Genomic DNA, 20,972 nt, shown 5'->3' with positions numbered 1-20,972 from the left:
TCATTGTTTAATGTGTGTAGGTTTAAAAAAAATCCCAAATGGTCTTTATTTAAATCAAAAATGGTGTGTCCATGCTGCAATGTAAGCTGGACATGCACTGACAAAAACCCACGTGGTTCCTCTCACAGAAGACTGGTGAAGGATCTTGCCCCAACTCCTTTGGCTGGCAGCACTTCCACAGAATCACAGAATGAAGGAGGGATGAAGACGTTGGGGTCCTCGATTCCCTCCACTAGGTCAAAGAAGCTACAGAAAGAAGAAATGGGTTAACAAATCTTGTCTTACATGTTGGTCTTTAGATGCATTTGATCCATGGGGGTAATCAAGGTATTGAACACAAAACACATGGACAAAAACAAATGGGTGGTTGTATGAAGTAATTGGAAGAAACACAATCCAAAATGGTGAGATAAACAAGAAAGAGTGTTCCAATGGGGTTTATACACTCTCATTCTAAAAGTTTGGGATCATAAAGATTTTTAATTTAATAAGTCTCTTATGCTTATCAAAGTTGCATTTATTTGATCAAAAATACAGAAAAAAATATAGTAATGTTATGAAATGTTATTGCAATTTAAAACAATGGTTTACTATTTTAATATACTTTAAAACATAATTTATTGCTGTGATGAAATTTGAGCATCATTACGCCAGTCTTCAGTGTCATGATCCTTTGGAAATCATTCTAATATGCCGATTAATTATCAATGTTGGAAAGTTTTTGCTGCTTAATATTTTTTTTGGAACCTGTGATATATATATATTTTTCAGGATTCTTTGATGAATAAAAAAAAAAGAAAAAAAGAACAGCATTTATTTAAAAAAGACATCTTTTGTAATAATATACACTACTATTCAAATGTTTGGGGTTGGAGTAAATATTTTTTTTTATATAAATATACACACATATATGTAGGCCTATATATTAAAAAATATTTGTATGTATATATATTTATACTTGTATATCCTTTATATTATATATAAATTATATTTTCCTTACTATATATATACATAGATATACACAGTACACACACATAGTATGTAAACAGACTTTTATTTTGAATGAGATTAATCGCGATTAATCGTTTTGCAGCCCTAATTTTAATACATTTGTGTTATAGCCAGTGCTGGGTGTTAAAACCCTGACTGAGAATCACCATGCAGCATAACGGCGCACATTACCTTGTGTTTCCTCCACTGTTCCATTCCAGTTATTGACCAGCAGTCCTTGTCCTGGTAAAGAGCTGCTACCCAAGACCATTTGATTCAGGAAATGGGCATCATGGGGAACCCCAATATGTCTGAATGGTTCCTTTAATGCTGTCTTAATGCAAGTTTGGTTGTGGTAGTGGATCTCATAGCTGACTCCCTGTTTAGAGGAGAGCAAACTCTGAGTCACTTTAGCAAGAGTCAGCAACCCGATGCATTTTACAAAATTTATGTTTTGCTATTTATCCCTAAACTGTGGTACTTTACCTCTCTGAAGAGCAGAAGCCTGTCAACAAAGAAGGTCTGGTTGCCTTCCTTTCCAGCTGCAAGAACTCTGACATTCTGTCCGAAGGCATCATAGGAGAATTTCTCAAAAACACGTAAGTGGTGCCCAGGGATGAACTGTGTTGGAGAGAAAGCGAGAGAACACTTTCACATAACTCACAGTTAGCACTTGAATGAGGTAGTTTTGTTTTTGTAGCGATAAGCCAACTAGTAAAGGAAGTAAGAGCAAACTTTACATTGGTACATTGGTAACATTCAGGCCAAAATGACAAGTTTCTCTGATGAACTTTCTTTTTTTTCAGACAAAATAGTTTAATATGCTTGTCAAGATGGCCCACTTACCGCAGTCAGTGTCCCCTCAAGCAAAGGTGGAGACTCTGGAAGTCAAGAGTGAGTGAAAAGGAGCAAACAAGCATAAATTAATTTTTCATTCTTTCAACTGCTAAAGCTCTATAAAGTTTACTACAATGTGCAGGCAAAAGACAACAGGTCTTACTGCAGGGTTCAGGCTTCTGTGCACAGCTGCTGAGAATCAGGCTCAGGCAAACTGGGATCAGAAACAGGATCTTCATTGTTATTGTGGAGTGCTGGCAAACAGGAGCCAAAGCGACTAGCAGCAGTGTTTCCAAGTCCGGCCCTTCTTATATCATCAGTTCCGGATCACCACTCCATGTTTTCAGTCTCACTGGGCCTTCTGGGTATCTGGCCAGTGCTTCAGTCCAATAGAAGTCTTAAAGGTGGCAAAACAACTTAACTGTATGTAATACTTGGAATATCAATCCTAATGTGAGTGCAAAATAGAATGAAAATTAAATATTTTTGAAGTTCCAATAATAGGAAATACTGTCAGGTGTCTCTGGAGATGATGGGTGACAGGTAAAACCTGAGCTGGAGTACAACTCACCTTAGTCACATGATGAAGACTCAGCATATTATGATCTCAGATTTGCTTGCCACAGGTCAATGTTCAAGTGCAGGTGCTAGTCATATAATAATTTACTGAGAAAAACAAGATCATCTGATGATATTGAAAACTAAAATAATTTGTTGTTGCACTCCGCAAAAACTGACACAATCTGATGATTATAACTTTCCAAAAAGGATATATCTGCTAAAAAAAACATTCTAAATGATCCTAAGCAGATTTGCTTTTCTCTCTGCCTGGCGCAGGCTGCTGGCTTGCTGGTTTTGGTTTTGGGCTTAACCGAAACCCAGCTAAGACCAGCAAATCATCTTATAATTTTTTTTTCTTTTTTTTTCCCCAGCAAGAAACTTGTGTTAACAGCTCTTATTATATGGCTTTCTAAAAGACTTGATTCTGATTGGTCAATCACAGAAACCAGCCATTTGATGTTTTCTAAAATTCACAGCTGTACCAAGAAAATTAAAGTAGCAAAGAAAACAAAAGAAGCAAAACTTCTTATATCTTAAAGTAACTTAAATACTTGTGCCATTCCACTGCCAATGTAAATAACATTCTGACTGCTGTCCATCTGAAGTTTACTGGGGTAAGTAAGGGTGAATCAAGCCTCAGCATGTTGAACACATTTTAGTGACTGCACAAGGCCACATCAAAGAAAACACGTAAGGGTTAAGTACTTCATTTATAGACTTCTCGTGTTCTCATGCACACACCTTTCCCTTTGACATACAGATGCATACAGTCTGGATTACTGTTTTGATTACTTTTTTACTGCAGTCAAAGTACGACAAACAGTTCATCTGTCAGGAGATCCATGCAACTCATATGACATTCGATGTGGCTTCTTTGATCGCAGAAGCTGTAGAAGGTTACTTATTGTTGGGTTCAAAAAATAAACACATAGTAAGTTGAACATAATTTAGTGTGATATTTTATTTCATTCAATCTGCTGCATTAAATGGCCTGTAATTACAGTTTATCTGAATTCTTGGCAGGATCAAAGCATTATATTCAGGGTTTTGAGACTGGAGTCACCAAACTGGTAATTTATTTCCCATACCGTTTTATTATCGTAGACCTTTGAAGTTGCAATAAATGCTGTTGATCTCTCAGTGCACTATAGTGCACTCACTAGTGAGTGAGATCATTGGCAGAGTGTCCACTAAAGATCATTAGTTAGATCTGGACTTTTCCTCTTCTTGCTCATTCAAACTCTGTTATAGTCCCTGTATTGTTGTTATTAAAAATGTTGATTAAAAAAATAAAAGCAGACAAGGAGCGTTCAAGAAATCTGAAGTTTTGTTTTGTTGTTTTTTTGTTAAAGGGCAAGTTCACCCATTTTCAACTATTTTTCAACCTTTGTTTCAATGTCTGTATATAAATAAATGAGCAATGTGTATTATTTTTTCTTTGTTACCTGCACCAAGACTTATGACAGCTCCGAACTACAGATTGTTCTTCTGCATTTTTGTATCCCCATGGATAGTGTAACTTTAAAGTTGAAAACAATTAGAACGTTAAAATAATTGTTACATTTTTACGATTAATCACGATTAATCGCATTCAAAATAAAAGTTTGTTAACATACTATATGCTATATGTGTCTACTGTGTACAGTATATATAAATATACACACATATATGTAGGCCTATATATTAAAAAAATATTTGTATGTATATATATTTATACTTGTATATCCTTTATATTATATATAAATTATATTTTCCTTACTATATATGTATGTGTGTGTATTTATATATACATAAATAATCACCATGCAGTGATTGAGCCCAGTGCAGTATGGGTGTCGAAGTTTTCCAACTTTTTTTTTATTTTTATCACTGCCCTTTTTCTATGGTCTTACAGCACCGATTTCAAAAGAAAACAAATGCGTTTCTACAGCATGGATAGCCAATTTTTATTAAAACCCCATCTTGAATTATAAGTGAATTATCCATGTAAAGCCTGTTATTAAAGGGTTAGTTCAACCAAAACTGAAAATTCCAGCATGACTTTATTTCTTTTGTGGAACATAAAAGATCGTATGACTGAAAATTTTATTTTTTATCTCCATACATTAAAAATCAATGGTCAATGGTCAAAACTCTTTGGTTACCAACATTCTTCAAAATATATTCTTTTGTGTTCCAGAGAAGATAGAAAATCATATAAGGTTGGAACCACATGAGGTAAAAATAATATATTTTCAGTTTTAGGTGAACTGTCCCTTTAAAAGAGTTCTTGAAATGTAAAATGGCAGTAAAACTGTCTAAATGGTTCCTTTGAGGTGGGACGCCTTTACAAGGAGGAGGGCCGTAATTCCAGTGCATGGAATGTGCAAAACTCAGCTCCAAGTAAATGACAAAGAGGTCTGTAATACCTGGATGAAGCTTTCTGCATTCTTCTCAATTGTAACTCTGTCATGACAACTTTCTGAGAAATTAAAGTAGCAAAGAAAACAAAAGAAGCAAAACTTCTTATATCTTAAAGTAACTTAAATACTTGTGCCATTCCACTGCCAATGTAAATAACATTCTGACTGCTGTCCATCTGAAGTTTACTGGGGTAAGTAAGGGTGAATCAAGCCTCAGCATGTTGAACACATTTTAGTGACTGCACAAGGCCACATCAAAGAAAACACGTAAGGGTTAAGTACTTCATTTATAGACTTCTCGTGTTCTCATGCACACACCTTTCCCTTTGACATACAGATGCATACAGTCTGGATTACTGTTTTGATTACTTTTTTACTGCAGTCAAAGTACGACAAACAGTTCATCTGTCAGGAGATCCATGCAACTCATATGACATTCGATGTGGCTTCTTTGATCGCAGAAGCTGTAGAAGGTTACTTATTGTTGGGTTCAAAAAATAAACACATAGTAAGTTGAACATAATTTAGTGTGATATTTTATTTCATTCAATCTGCTGCATTAAATGGCCTGTAATTACAGTTTATCTGAATTCTTGGCAGGATCAAAGCATTATATTCAGGGTTTTGAGACTGGAGTCACCAAACTGGTAATTTATTTCCCATACCGTTTTATTATCGTAGACCTTTGAAGTTGCAATAAATGCTGTTGATCTCTCAGTGCACTATAGTGCACTCACTAGTGAGTGAGATCATTGGCAGAGTGTCCACTAAAGATCATTAGTTAGATCTGGACTTTTCCTCTTCTTGCTCATTCAAACTCTGTTATAGTCCCTGTATTGTTGTTATTAAAAATGTTGATTAAAAAAATAAAAGCAGACAAGGAGCGTTCAAGAAATCTGAAGTTTTGTTTTGTTGTTTTTTTGTTAAAGGGCAAGTTCACCCATTTTCAACTATTTTTCAACCTTTGTTTCAATGTCTGTATATAAATAAATGAGCAATGTGTATTATTTTTTCTTTGTTACCTGCACCAAGACTTATGACAGCTCCGAACTACAGATTGTTCTTCTGCATTTTTGTATCCCCATGGATAGTGTAACTTTAAAGTTGAAAACAATTAGAACGTTAAAATAATTGTTACATTTTTACGATTAATCACGATTAATCGCATTCAAAATAAAAGTTTGTTAACATACTATATGCTATATGTGTCTACTGTGTACAGTATATATAAATATACACACATATATGTAGGCCTATATATTAAAAAAATATTTGTATGTATATATATTTATACTTGTATATCCTTTATATTATATATAAATTATATTTTCCTTACTATATATGTATGTGTGTGTATTTATATATACATAAATAATCACCATGCAGTGATTGAGCCCAGTGCAGTATGGGTGTCGAAGTTTTCCAACTTTTTTTTTATTTTTATCACTGCCCTTTTTCTATGGTCTTACAGCACCGATTTCAAAAGAAAACAAATGCGTTTCTACAGCATGGATAGCCAATTTTTATTAAAACCCCATCTTGAATTATAAGTGAATTATCCATGTAAAGCCTGTTATTAAAGGGTTAGTTCAACCAAAACTGAAAATTCCAGCATGACTTTATTTCTTTTGTGGAACATAAAAGATCGTATGACTGAAAATTTTATTTTTTATCTCCATACATTAAAAATCAATGATCAATGGTCAAAACTCTTTGGTTACCAACATTCTTCAAAATATATTCTTTTGTGTTCCAGAGAAGATAGAAAATCATATAGGGTTGGAACCACATGAGGTAAAAATAATATATTTTCAGTTTTAGGTGAACTGTCCCTTTAAAAGAGTTCTTGAAATGTAAAATGGCAGTAAAACTGTCTAAATGGTTCCTTTGAGGTGGGACGCCTTTACAAGGAGGAGGGCCGTAATCCCAGTGCATGGAATGTGCAAAACTCAGCTCCAAGTAAATGACAAAGAGGTCTGTAATACCTGGATGAAGCTTTCTGCATTCTTCTCAATTGTAACTCTGTCATGACAACTTTCTGAGAGTTTTAGCATGGTAATATACATGGCAATGTTAACGTGTTTGGTCTTGGTGGAATAGATCTGCTATGCAGAGCAAGTACAGAGACTTGCTACTTCCAATAAATCCCCAGACATTCTCTTGTGAGCATGTAAGAATTACTGCTGCTGCACATATAGCATAAAAGCAGAGCTGATCCTCCCTATACGCAAATTACGCAAGCTGCGTGGGGCCCCCTTGCACTCAAAGATGATTTAATTTTAGTTTCTCGTTTGTGAATTTGGCCAGCGGTTATGAAAACATGAATGATCCTTTCTTTTAATGCGGTGCACTGTTGCCCTTTCTACGTAAAAATCTGTCAAATCATGTAATGTGAATGTTATACAGTCTTGCTTGAGACTAAAAAAAACGAGTTGAAAGCATACCGAGCCGCAGAAGAGACACTGTTTCTCAAGTGCTTTCCGCGAGCGCGATTCGAGATGGAGTGAAACACGGACAAATGCGTTTCATTCATTCGTTCATAACAACTCATTGCCAAACCCCCCCCGGACTGCCGACACAGTTTTGCATAGGGCCCCTAGAAGTCTAGGATCGGCACTGCATATAAGAAATATACAAATAACAGCTGTGCCATGTGAATAATGATTGCGTTAGATCCTATTGGCCTGCGCCATCTAGAGTTTCATGACAGAACTTTGTATTTCATTTTAATTGTTAACATTATTTTTAGAATTGATTTGTAATTATTGATTATTAAAGTGATATTTATTTATTTTTCGCCATATACGTATATGCTGCTGTCAAAAATTATTTTAACTGAATACACAACTACTATTTAATTGGCTGACAGTGAAAAAAGTGCACCACAAAATGTAGTTATGGCATCACCCAGCAGGTAAAAAGTGTACATATCACTTCCATGCCCCTTCCTGGTGTCCTCCACAGAAATTCTAATGAGTTTAAGTGAGTTTCAGGAGTTTTTTTTTCAGGGAATCACCTGATATTTGAGGTTGGTGCCACTAGTGGTGCAAAAATGACACACTTCACCTGCAAATAACCTAGCATGTTCAGTATGCGGGATGATCTAGATAACAGTTGTGTTGCATTTGGCTTGGCCACCAGGCTTTTTTCTCATGTGTTGAAATAACCTGTTCATTGAGTGATTGATGTGTGCATTGCTTCATCACAGAGATACATGTGAACCATCAAATGCTGCACATCCCATTTTCACATGCACCCTCCGCCACACTTCATCAGAGATCATTATGTTCTGCCACGAATCAATGGAACACGATGGAGAAAAGTTGAAGCAAAATGTTGTTGAAGCATATCGTCTGAAGCTCAGGCTGAAGATCCTGAAGATACTGAAGATCAGGAGAAGAGATCATGCCTCACAACTTGTACTACACAGAAAAAAAGTACTTTCATATGCAGCATCTGTGTTGTGTTTGGAGTGTAGACTCCATTCAGCCTTTGTGTCATGATGAAGAGCAGCACAGGCAATTAAACATGTAGAGATAGTAAACCACACCTCACATGTTGTTGTTCACTAATGACCATTAGGGTTTTTTGAGTGGAATCATGCATCATCCTGTCAAGTTTTCTTTGCCTTGCAATCAGAGAGCGTGATTATGACAGTTCACGTGTGGGAAAGTGTACAGTGTGTAATTAACACGCACATCTTGAAGTTGGTGGGAAAGCAGTGTTTTTAAACCACTGGAAGTTTCCAGCTGTCTGAGCAGAAGATTGATCTCAGAGACACACCTGCTTCTCAGGATCGGATGGTCTTAGAAGACAAGTTAATGAGTAATAAGACTGTCCATAATAAAGAAAGGGAAAAGCTTTTAAAACACGTCTACAAGTTCTTAGAAATGTACTCATTGTGTTCATGTTGGCTTTAGTACGGTTTTGAAAAAGCATTTTCCAATAAAGTTTCAACTTAATGACTCTAAAAATATAATGTGGTGAATATTGTGTACACATCTCAATCATTATTTAAAAAAATTAATACAAAAAGTTTCTTTATATGAACTACATGACATTTTACAACCTGAAACTTACCTGGCCTTGTCATAAAAGTCAATGTATCTGGTATATTTTGCATTAAAATATTTTTTTCTCAAATTATATAATACAGTTTTATTTTGATTTTTTTTTTTATATATTACATTTTTATACAATATATTTTTGTAATATATCCAGACACATCCGGATCCTAGTGTCCCCAAGAGAACCAACCATCTCAGTGTCAGCCAACAGGAGTGGACAGGAGAACAGAATGTGTGTGGTCTTTGCTATAAACTTTGCGAGATACGCCTAACTCTTCACATGCACTGAGGTGTGTCTTGCTATTATTCTGAGCTCAGGTTAGAAAGAAGTTGGCAAGTCCGGTTCACAGATTTTGTTGACCTCAGTCTGTTTTAGAGGCATCATGTCTGTGCATGTTACAACATTAATGTCTAGATACCTTGTCAGATGATGGAGTATTTATTTTCTTGTAGACTTTTTCCTCATTTTATGTAATTGGATGTTATCTTCATGTCTTTTTTCATGTCAAGTCTAGTCACGCTAACTTTGTGTTTCCAGTTCTGGATCGATAGTATCAAGTTGTCAGGTTGTGAAAGCCTTTTCTAACTCATGGAAATATTTACACATCCACATAGTAGTGATGCAAATGACATGCATGTATAGCAGGATCTTGTATTCACAGAGAAAAATAGGTCTTGGTTATGGTGGTCTATTTAATGGCTTTAGAGGGCTTCTGGGCACTGGACAGCCAGGTTGGCTATGCTGGGAGACCAGTGGAGTACACTTTTAAGTATGTGTTCTATTTGTTTAAAGCATGACAATAGCTTATTAAAACAATGATTCAAAATGTACTTTTAAGTAAAGTAAAAACTTTGACGAGAGAGAGAGTTGACGGTAGCCATTGACTTCCATAGTATGGAAAAAAATACAATGGAAGTCAAAGGCTACCATCTACTGTTTGGTTACTCACATTCTTCTGTGTTAAACAGAAGAAAGAAACTCATACAGGTTTGGAACAACATTAGGGTGAGTAAATGATGACAGAATTAATGTTTTGGGGTGAACCGAAAGTGTTTTTTTTTAAATATGCTTTTAAAATTTGAAGTACACTACAAGTGTACATTCAAAATATTAAGTGCACTTCTTTTTCACAAAGGCAGCTAGTCCAGCACACCACCTTAAAGTGGATTAAGCTGTTATTTATGTTACTAGCAGATTGATCATGAATGTTTGTATATGTACATTTAACAAAGCGCTTTAGCTCAAAATGACATAAAAAGTTTGACTGTTTTGATTATGTTGTTTGATTTCATTTTAGATTTCATTTGATTTCACAGTCTCTTGCAACCTGACATATATTCTGCTAAACTACAATGACATGGTAGTGTTGATTCAGTTCGTTCTTGTTATAAAGTCATAAATGAAATCTAAACATATTCCTTAACTCTACATCGCCAGGCGTATTGTGAAGTAAATTTGCCAGTTAATCTGGAATGTTTTGGTGCTGTATCTGAAATTAATGAGATCATGCTTTGGCTATCCAGCATTTGGCAATCAGTAGATGGGAACAGACAATGATGCCAAATCATCTGGGAAATGATTAGCACATTTTGAAGGTGAAGCAACATTTCGAAAGTTTGAGACCCAAACGCCTTTCATATCAGGTTATCATCTGGAGACTAATATTCCCTTTTCCACACCTTAATCTTAAAATCAGAGCTCACCAGAGAGGAGAAAACCACAATGGTGCCGTTCCAAACATGCACAGGCTGTTCTTCCACTCCTTTGAATGATTAGACATCATATCAAACTTCCCTTGTAGTGGAGGAACCACATCACTCCCTTAAATAAAACTCAGAGGCAATCAGTTTATCATTATGATTTATACCTTTTTCCCTGACGTGAACGAATAAAGAATGGAGCTCATGCCAACAACGGTCTATTTCAATGATTCACTGTCCATTCAGGTAGTGAGAGACGTTCCCAAGGACATACAACCAGATTTTCAGTGTTGCTGATTCCATGACGGATGAAAGACAGACATGTATAAAATTTGATAACTGCCTTTGGCTCTAGAAACAAGGTGATATATTTCCTGCAGTCAATATACATCATTCTGTTTTTCCAGTGTTCACCTATCCAGAATGCACTAAAACCAAAGACTCTCATGACAATTCATATAATATTTGCTACACTGGTGGCAATAAGAGTACGTTTTTGTATGATCACACCCCGCTGAAGATTTGGTTTTGCAAACCAATACATTTTCATTCAGACCGTATGAGTTTATGAAATTGCCAACTCATATACTATATGAGTATTCATATACTATACGAATTCTTATGATATCAGGTTCTACATCAACTAAAACGCCAGCCTGAGCACTTTCGCCAAACTTAGGAGTCCAGCAACCACCTTAAAATGCCTGTTCATACCAAAACAAATGTTTTTCAAAATAAATACCTTTATCCTCATACGATCAGATCAATCCTAAAAAAGCGGCATTATGTTGTAGGTTTAAGACGTTGTTGTTTTATGTAACAGCACCAGCTCTGGGCATGTAGCTAAAAGCAAAAAAAATAAAAATTACTGGTTGGCTAGTCTTTGCAATACAATGGAAAAGAGTTTTAACCCTTCACCATACAAAATAGATGTTGCTTTAATGTCATGCAAACGTTCAAATTAGATGCACTAATAAAAATTAAAATGATCATACAAAATTTTCCTGACAAAGATTTGTGTGTGAGGCCTTTATGCTTGTTTTTTTTTAAGCAGGGTCACCACAAATGCTCAGAAACTACAGACATCAGGTGCCAAATTAATCTGAATTGTGCAAAAGTCCCTTGCAAGTTATCTGTAACATATCACTTTCTTGATACCTGCCAAATACTGGATGCAGTGAGCTTTTAAATTCAGCTCTTCGCATCAGAAAAAACTAGGTGAACTCTAGATCAGTTTTTTACACTATAGTCTCAAGACATTAGCACTTTTATGAATAGCTGAAGTAACTGAGTTTAGAAAAACAAGGTCTTTCAGATGTTGTTTAAGGCTACTCAATGCTATACTGCTTTCATAACTACAGCAGGGATCTCCACATATATGACGGTTAGAGATAACATACTCAGCCAGTTTTACTGTATTTGCCCTGTAGAATCAGGCAAGTAATTACCTCTTAAAGTTGTAAGCGTGAAACTTAAAACAGGTAGGCCGCAGTCCACCTACTATTAAGTTACCATGGAATGGTGTGTTCAAGTTTACTTGGTAGCTCCTCAACAATATAGTGAGGCATGTGTTTCATGTTTAGGCATGTCAGGATTGACCAAAGAGTGCAGAAACACATAAAACTGAGAGCTGATCAGGGTCAGCGAGTGTAAAGCAAAGCGTTGGCGATGATGGGCCCCAGATGAATGTCTTGGAAATGTCTCACAAGACAGAAAGATTCGCCTCTTCGACAGTGAAACTCAGATGTGTGCAGCTGGAGGTACAAGCTGTTGTGAGAGAACCATTCTGACCTTGTTCCTCAGCCTCCTCCATCTGTCCGTGCCGTAATAATGTCACACACACAAGGTTATAATAATCCATAAAGCACGCGTTGTTTCGCCCCGAAAAGTGAGCCACGGACATGGGCAATCATTAGCTAAGGTGAACATACATAAAATTTATCTTTAAGCGGACTTTGCTTCCTCTAGCCCATATTAAAAAAGCCCACAAAGCTGTAACTTTACCTATAAATGATAAAATAATATATCAAACAGCTCAAGTAATTTATACAGCCTCCAAAATCACACTTTTGTGCTAGCACTAAACGTCTACATGAGCACGTGTACATTCTATGTAACTTACGATTAAAAAAAACCCTGTATAAAGCTTTCATTCCGTAATTGTTAAAATCAAACATTTAGCCTAAATTGTATTTAGTAGACAGTACATAAATTTACCCATTTAAAAAAAAAAGCCCAAAAAATTTAATCTGGGTGCACATAGCCCGTCTAATAAACTCACAAAAATCACAAAGAATGAGTCGCTTCCCAGCATTTCTGGTTCTGTGTCTGTTGGAAAAGACTTTTACCATGGGTTTGTTCACTGAGCTGTAAAAATCTATAGCCACACAGACGAGACAGACAACAGGTCAGATATGGGCATGTGTCAAAATTATACCAAGAAAGATTTATTTTCTCATATGAACAGGTGTTTTCATATAATTTTTTACAATCTATGACAGTCGTGTGTGTTTGTCTCACTTTTTAAAATCTTCTAGCATTTCCAAGAATGGGCATGGTGGGGGAAAATATTCCTTTTTTTATTGCTGAATGTAAAAAAACAAACAAACAACAACAAAAAAAAAACACTTCCACCGACTTGAGGGGGGGAAAAATCATCTGCTGCGTGTACCATGCACCCATCTAACCTTGACCACAAGGACATGCAGCGGTGAGGTGTTTAGACGTTTGAAGCGGGGGGGGGGTTAACGAAATAGAAATAAACTGGCAGGACATAACCGTTGAGTAGCGATATCACATTTAAACTAACTGGAGCACTTGAGTCTTTTTTGGCATTTCTCAAACATACAAATAAGACCCAAAATGTAAGGAAGAAAGGTAGGGGATCAAAATCATTTCTGCCCAAACTTTAAACAAAACATCTCTTCATTTAAAAAAAATGAAGTGCTGTCCATTGTGCTGTCATAACACAGCATTACACCCCTTTTATCAGGACTTGTACATTGTTTTTTCACCAAAATAATCACAACTCATCTCTTTCTTTTTTTTATAGATGAAGTGCATGAAAACATATTTATCACGTAGTTCTAATCTTCCTCCGTTATTTGGTGTTGATTTTCTGTGCCAAAACCAATTGACTTCACCTCCCTCAACATATTATTCTTTACATCTTTACAACAAGGAGGCAAGCTGATGCTGACAGTGGATGCTCTTTGTAGAAGGGAAGAGTTAAAACAGCTGATTTTAGTACACTTCATCTCAGACTTCTCCATACTGACTGTTTCTTAATGTAGAAGTATTTTCATCCAAACAGAGTCAGTCAGTGCAGCTGTTTCTGGTTTGGTTTGGGCCCAGTGAGTGCTTCAAAATGGACATGGAGTCACATATGAAAAAGAATGATAAACTGATGATATAGCATTCAATATAAAATAATAATAATAATAATGACCTGCACTATTTGGTGTCTTAGATTAACTGCGAATATATTAAATAATCATGAAATATGTGGACCTAATGAAAAACACTGACTTAAAGTTAAACAACAACAGGAAACAAGTAGTCTCCACATTACACACAAAAAAATGTAATGCATTGGAACACAAGTAGAGTATAAAGTTTGCATATTTTGGTATTTTAATGACCCCTAATAATTTTCACAGCTATTTGTCTTGTCATTTGAGACTGTGTTTTTGTGTGTATGTGATTGCGTGTTTGGCACAGGAACTTTTCAGGGCCGTTCACACGGGACACATTCGAACATTAAAATCAGCTAAATCCTGCACAGAACTGAAAAGAGTATCATGACCCAACCCATGAATTGTTGTTAAATATAAACATGCTCATCACACCCTCATATTCATTTGATTGGTCTGTTATTTTTCTATTTTTCACTGATACTCATCCACTCTTCTGCATGCCAGAGTTAAACTTGACATGGCGTCTGAAAATGTGACATTCATGGCACAAAAAATAAAATAAAAGTGCACTTATGCTGCAATAACATATTTTAAATGTTCTGAATACTTAGGACCATGTGATATTTCAGTTTTTCTTTTTTAATAAATCTGCAAAAATGTCAACAATTCTGTGTTTTTCTGTCAATATGGGGTGCTGTGTGTACATTAATGAGGAAAAAAAATAACTTAAATGATTTTAGCAAATGGCTGCAATATAACAAAGAGTGAAAAATTTAAGGGGGTCTGAATACTTTCCGTACCCACTGTATATCTGTGTACTGTATGTATGTAAAAAATGCTATTTGTTTCTTTATACACCATATTCCAAGGGTTGGGCCTTTATGATCATAAGTCGGAAATATCAAATAGGAATATCCCACTTCTGAACGGAATGCATCAAACAAAGCAACAGTTGAAAAACTACACACACGTGTCCTGTGTGAACGGTCCCTTTACTCTCCCTGTCCCAAGTACCAGGACCAATTGGTGGAGCGGACACATCCATCAGCCTGATGTCAGTCTCTCTTCAGTCCTGCGCTAGAGGAAGATGTGCAGTGGAGTGAGGTCCTGAGACGCTGTGAGGCCTTCCATCCCTCCCGTCTATCTCTCCACTGGCCGCTCTAACCGGATGGATGTGCTAATAATGAGGGCGATTCGTCTGAGTGATGGGAAAGTGGGTTGAGTGGGAGAGACTATATGTTCTTTATTTCTTTGTTATCTGTCAAAAGCTATTAGCACTGACAGCCCGGCCCACGGCCCCCTCACATTTAACTCACAAGCCCCTTTGGAAAAAGAAGGCTTCCGTGTGACAAACCAAAAAAAAAAGGTGCGGTCACATTAGCGAAAATTTGAGGGCAAAAAACTCACTGCTCACACAGGAGTCACTTTCGAACCAAACAGTTTTTTGTTGGTCAATGCAGCCAACAAACCTCAGCTGAAATTCACATTGAAATGACTGGATTTTGCCAACGAAAATTTGCCGAACAATGGTAAATGTGACCGCACCTTTACCCTGTAGGGATGCAAAGCAAGTCAAGGCGGTGCATCTGCAAGACGACATCAAGTGCCCACATGCGCAAGTCTACACAACAGCAGCATATTTCTTAGAGCCACAGTCATTTCGAGGCCTCTCGCATTTGATCGTTCACACTCGCACACTTGTACATTTTTTTCCCCGAACCCCCGATTGCATTTGTCATCGATTTCCTGTTGGCAAAGCAACATGATCATAAAACATCTCTGTGGATCAAATTCATGTAAACATACACCTTATGTTAGAGTGGTTTATATTGCATGACGGTGGGAAGGGTGGATGTCACAGTTCAGATGGGGGTCAGCTCCCAAAAGAACTTGAAAGGAAAGTAAGGAAAAAAGGCCAAAAAGAGACAACAAAAGAGTAAACGAGTATAAAAAATGAGGCGTCCATATAAGAAAGGCTACAAAAAACTCCACTGGCCCTCTGGCCCTCAGCATACAGCAAAAGGCACCACAATATTACTCTATTTTTTTTTTTTTTTAAGTTGTGAAAAAATTGGCACATCTTTTTTATGCTGTAAATCAAAATGTACATATAAATAGAGTTTTCCCTATAAAAAAAGTCTTTGCTGTTAACTAGTAGACAACTTTTGCTAAAATGAAAATAAATATTTCATTTGTTTATAATATCTGTCAGTTATATAAAATAAAAATATTTCTTATAGGTGCATGTCTATAGTAGATCGGTTTTTGTGGATAGGTGGCGGTCTCTCTAGTGGGGTGCATTGTCCAGTTTGGAGCGCGAGTGCGCCAGTCTGGTCTGTGTGTTGGCGCGTGGCCCGTGCCGCCCGCTCTGGGCGTGAGAAGTCTGCGTGTCGGGCACGGGCCTGTAGAGGGTGGCGGGCTCGGTGGCGTTCATGTTCTGCATACTGAGGAAGGGCGTGCTCTCACCTTCCTCCTCCTCCGAGTCACTGTCCGACAGACAGCTGCGTGAGCCTAAGTCCCGGGAGGGTTGGTAACCGCGTGGCGCCACGTGGCCGTTGAGTCTGGACCTGCGCCAGCTCCGACTGCTTCTCTTTGGTTGCTCCATCGAGGAGAGGTACTCCTGGGTGCTCTCGTACTCTTCCTCCTGAGTCAGCCGGTAGGGGCTGGATGGAAGGCTGCCGGTGCTGTCTCGCAGGTAGCTGCCGCGCTGCTGCTGCCGGTAGGGCTCATGGCCCCGGGCCTCGTGCAGGGGCACCTGGTAGCGCCGCAGCAGCGGCTGGTCCTCCTCCGGCGGGTAGGGGGTGTGGGCGGCGGGGGGCAGAGACAGGGCGTGGCTGGCATTGGGAGACGTGATCTGGAAGGTAGGCACCTGCGGGGGCAGTGAGTAATGGAAGTCCACGGGAGACAGGCGAGCCGGAGTGGTCAGCGCCGACACGTACCTGTGCCGAGAGAAGGGCAGGGAGAGAGAGACAGCAGAGAGAGGAAGAAGAGCGAGCAAGAGCGGGAGAGAAGAAGGTTGTGTGGAACAGATACGCACGTCAGTCAAACGTCTCAAGTACACGTACTGTAAAAGCAAAGGGACCCACCAACGAAAAATAAGTTGCATTCAGGGGTTCTCAAACTTTTTGGGTCACCCACATAACAGAATGAAACCATTCACTTTAGAATCTCACAAGTGGCAAATCATGGAGACATGGATTTGCATGGAGATCACTATCCATCGAGGTTGGATCGATAATTGGTCTTTGTTCCGAAATGTAATTAATAATAAAAACACACTACCATTCAACATTTTGGGGTCTGTATGACTTTATTTTATTGGTTTTACATTTTTTTTTGAAAGTCTCTCAAGCTCACCAAGTCAGCATTTATTTGATCAAAAATAGAGTAAATCTTTAACATTGCATAATTACAATTTATGATAACTATTTACAATTTAAATATTTTTCTAAAATGTAATTTATTCCTGTGATGGCAAAGCTGATTTTTCAGGAGCTATTGTTTCATTCACAATTTTCACACGATCCTTCAGAAATCATTCTAATATGCTGATTTGCTGCTCAAGAAACATTTCTTCTTATTATCAATGTTGAAAACAGTTCTGATGCTCATTTTTTTTAACAAAACCAGCATTTGTTTGCAATATAATTTTTTAAAAACAATTTAAAAGTCTGTACTACTTACACTTTTGTTCAATATAATGCATCTTTGTTGAATAAAAATATTATTTTCTTTTTGTTATGGTAATGGTAATATGCAGAATATATTATAAATTTAGAAAAAATTATAAAATAAAATAAAGTAATATTTCACTGACTAATAAACCTGCTCAAAAAACAAAAAACAACAACAACAAAAAACAATACAATACAGTATTTATTGTGCTTCTGACCACACATGGGTGACCTCAAGCTTGAGAACCTCTTCCTCAAGTACCCCCATTCATGGAGAACCTGGAATTTTAGGCCTGGAAAAGTCAAGAAAATCATTCAGTCTTTTAAAAAGTGTTTTCCTAGTTATACTAAACTTGCTCTGTGAGTGCAACCTCTCTACTGCATAATGGATCATTAATGAATATCCACTGGTCTAAAGGTGTGGGATCCCTGTTCTGTGTCTGCTGCCCATATGCAGTGTTCCTGCCTTGTACTTTTGCAGTACTGTATCAATTTGCGCCCACCTTGCTATGGCACTAGAAAAAGGATAGTATGCGAACTAAGACATGGCGGCTGAAAGCTCAATAGCAAACGACAGCAGATGTACACACTACAGGAACAAATGAGGCCACGTCAAACCTCCCAGTCTCGGCTTAGCATTGTTACTGCAGCATGCCACCAGATGGATGACAACGCTTGCCTTACGAGTTCCCTTTCATTAGCCTAAATCATGCTACACTTAATCATGTACGTGGGTAATTTTCCTTGATGCCTTTGACAGAAAAAAAACCCCCTCCCTATCAGCGCTTGTTCCTTTGACCTGTGCTGTGTGAGTTCAAGTGAGCGTTCCCTGAGAGAGGAGGCCACAGTCAAACTGGAGCAGATAAATTAACACTGGCTGCTCTGTCACAGATTTGCAGAGCCTGAGGGCAGATAGCCGTATGCACAACAGCTCAGTCAGCTGCAGAGCAGGAGAGAAGGTAGAGAGGGAACTAGAGCAGAGCAGAACACCAGAGACCTGTTTCACCCCCGAGATAACATGTTGTTCGGCTCTTGTTGACTTAATGAACCCCTCATGGTATAAATTCTCCTGTTTTGGCCCCTGCATGGTGGCGTGGGCGTTTCGCAGGCGAGAGATAACTGTAAATACAGCTGGCCATGGGCTAGAATCTCTCTGCCTTGATACAAATACTGCGTATCTGGAGCAGCAAAGCTTTGCTTGACCCCGACTCCAGCTGGGCCAGAGCATCTGCACGATTTGCGCAATGAGTTTTACTGTTATATTCTTCACGGTATGCAGTGTGCAATTTATACAATGACTTTTGAGGGGTCAGCTTTCTTATTTCTTATGCTGATTTATCAGTTTTATCAATGATATTATTATAATACTGTAAACTAATTTTATTAAGTTGCATGGGCTGTTAAATTGTCTTTGGAGTTCAGGTTTTAATTAGAAGGGTCGGAGCACCCCCAACACTCCCTGTAATGGTACGTGCTGTGAGTATTTGCTATCGAATCTTTCACGCCACCCATGCCAGTCCCCAGGGTTAAAGGAGACTGTGCAGTGAAACGCAGAGGAGTCTTACTGCACACACTAAAATAGTTCTCAGTGCCATGGCTGCAGAGAGGGGGCGCTCCTGCGCACCTGTCGCTATGTGGAGAGTCCCCAAGCGAGTCGAAAGAGTCGCCGTACTGCAGGGCCGGCCGGTGGGGCTCAGTAAAGCCACAGTGTGCGGCACGCCTGGCCCGCGCCTCCATGCACGCAGGACTGTTGCATTTACTGGTCCCCACTGAGGACGACATCATGCCGGAAGGACAGTCGGAAAGGACGCTGTCTGTTCGCTCCAGACTCCACGTTCTCCCTTCATGTCTGAGAAAGACAGAAAGAAAGAAAGAGAATGGAAGAAAAGGGAAGGAAAGAAAGCAGGATAGAAAAAGTGCACAAGATGCTTAACCCAGTGGTTCTCAAAGTGTAGGGAGACGGGAGCTTCCCAGGTTCTTAGATTTCTTTAATTTCCTTTGGCTTCACAAGAGTATGATTTCACAAGAAGATAAAGCATATGGAGTCATATCAACTACTTTTATGTGATTTTTGAAACTGGACAGTTGGTCACAATCCTCTCATGTCTCATCCATCTCAGTTTGTGTTCCACAGATAATTGTATCACGAAGAGGCCAGTGTTATTTTAGTACTATTTATAAACTATAATATTTTTTATTTTTATAATTGCATTTTAATTTTAATTACATGTTTAGTCATTGTTTTGTACTTGTGTCATTCTTTTTTAAATATTAAGTATTCATTTCTTTTTAGTTAAAATAAAATTTATATTTAGTTAAAAGTTTTTAGTTAATTTTTATTTCATTTTTGGTTTTTGAGTAAGCACCTTTAGTACTTCTTTTAGTAACTTTAATTTCAGTCAATTGTCAAGGCAATATTTCTATTTTTTCAGTGGTTTAAGTTTTCTTCTAATATTTATATTTAAAATTAACAAAAGTTTTTTTTTTAACCGTTTTAGTTCATAGAAGTGATAAAAACGCTGCATGAGGGTAAATAAATTATGGCAAAAGTTTGATTTCTGGGTTAACTATTCATTAGATTTATCTTTTAATTGAATTATTTATATCTATTTTTTATATTTTATACACAAAGTTAATTATAATGTAGGTCCACTGACAAGAAATAAATGTTTTAAACTTATAGGCAATTCATTATTCACAACAGTGAAAACTATCAAAATTTAGTAGTGCTTTTTTTTTTTTTTCAAAAACTGACAGATGAAAAAAGAAATTTCCATAAAACCATAACTTGACAAAACAACAGAGGCCAAGAATGCTGCACTGGTCTCTTCACGCTATCATCGGTGCTCTTTGGATATTTGGAGGTGAATCTCAAACTGAGAAGATTAAATACTCCAAGGCACTCGTATAGTAAAAATAAAAAGCCTTTCGTTTACTGGGATAAGTCATTAAAACAGTTAAAAGTGTAGATCTACGCGTTTCCATAACTTCACTGCCAATTTGCTGTATGACAAATCACAATCCATCAAAAACTTCCCCATTATTCAACAAGTACTACACATGCTAACACAATTGGCCAACAATGAGGTTGTTTGATTATAGTGGAAGTGTTAAGGGTGTACAAAGTTTGCTCCTGTTACAAAGTAGTCATGACAGAACAAACTGAGAACCACTAGTTTAACCCATATGTGTGTAAGAATCCGTTTGAGTGAAAAGCGTGAAGCCGGAGGCCTGCGAGGTGATCATGGTGTATAACCTCTGAGTTTCTCTGCACTCACTCACTCACTCACTCACTCACTCACACCTGTGGCTTCATTCTAAAAG

At 37.6% G+C, this 20,972-nt stretch overlaps 2 protein-coding genes across 9 annotated transcripts in view; both read right to left on the bottom strand.

Moving 5' to 3' along the window:
- Positions 1 to 3: 3 nt before the first annotated feature.
- Positions 4 to 2,114, bottom strand: LOC107560654 (ependymin-like). The gene is made up of 5 exons (XM_016244889.1): positions 1,991 to 2,114; positions 1,837 to 1,871; positions 1,477 to 1,611; positions 1,158 to 1,369; positions 4 to 246 (listed from the first exon to the last, which is right to left on the bottom strand). Exons 1-5 carry the CDS (start codon positions 2,064 to 2,066, stop codon positions 123 to 125), a joined length of 582 nt encoding a protein of 193 aa, XP_016100375.1. The 5' UTR covers positions 2,067 to 2,114; the 3' UTR covers positions 4 to 122.
- A 13,669-nt stretch (positions 2,115 to 15,783) lies between these two features.
- The window catches only part of LOC107560662 (pro-neuregulin-2, membrane-bound isoform-like), a 100,337-nt gene continuing 95,148 nt past the window's right edge, over positions 15,784 to 20,972 (bottom strand). For 5 of the 8 annotated variants that reach the window (XM_016244897.1, XM_016244900.1, XM_016244896.1 and 2 more), the window contains 2 exons: positions 19,273 to 19,497; positions 15,784 to 16,913 (listed from right to left, as the gene is read on the bottom strand). In XM_016244897.1, the coding sequence (XP_016100383.1) occupies positions 16,262 to 16,913; positions 19,273 to 19,497 (877 nt within the window). In that variant the 3' untranslated portion in view covers positions 15,784 to 16,261. The remainder of the gene's footprint in view (positions 16,914 to 19,272; positions 19,498 to 20,972) is intronic. The other 3 variants (XM_016244902.1, XM_016244903.1, XM_016244901.1) reach the window with 1 other exon arrangement.

This window comes from Sinocyclocheilus grahami, unplaced genomic scaffold (genome assembly GCF_001515645.1).
Source record: "Sinocyclocheilus grahami isolate Dianchi unplaced genomic scaffold, SAMN03320097.WGS_v1.1 scaffold738.1, whole genome shotgun sequence".
Taxonomy (NCBI): Eukaryota; Metazoa; Chordata; class Actinopteri; order Cypriniformes; family Cyprinidae; genus Sinocyclocheilus; species Sinocyclocheilus grahami.
Note: the sequence above shows the minus strand (reverse complement) of the source record. Positions and strands in the feature narration are given on the sequence as shown.

Excerpts from the sequence above, each read along its gene's own strand:
- LOC107560654 (XM_016244889.1), bottom strand. The coding sequence starts at position 2,066 with ATGAAGATCCTGTTTCTGATCCCAGTTTGCCTGAGCCTGATTCTCAGC. Across the intron at positions 1,872-1,990 it reads ACAGAAGCCTGAACCCTGCA|AGTCTCCACCTTTGCTTGAG; the intron begins GTAAGACCTGTT and ends CTTGACTTCCAG. Across the intron at positions 247-1,157 it reads GTGCGCCGTTATGCTGCATG|CTTCTTTGACCTAGTGGAGG; the intron begins GTGATTCTCAGT and ends TTCTTTCTGTAG.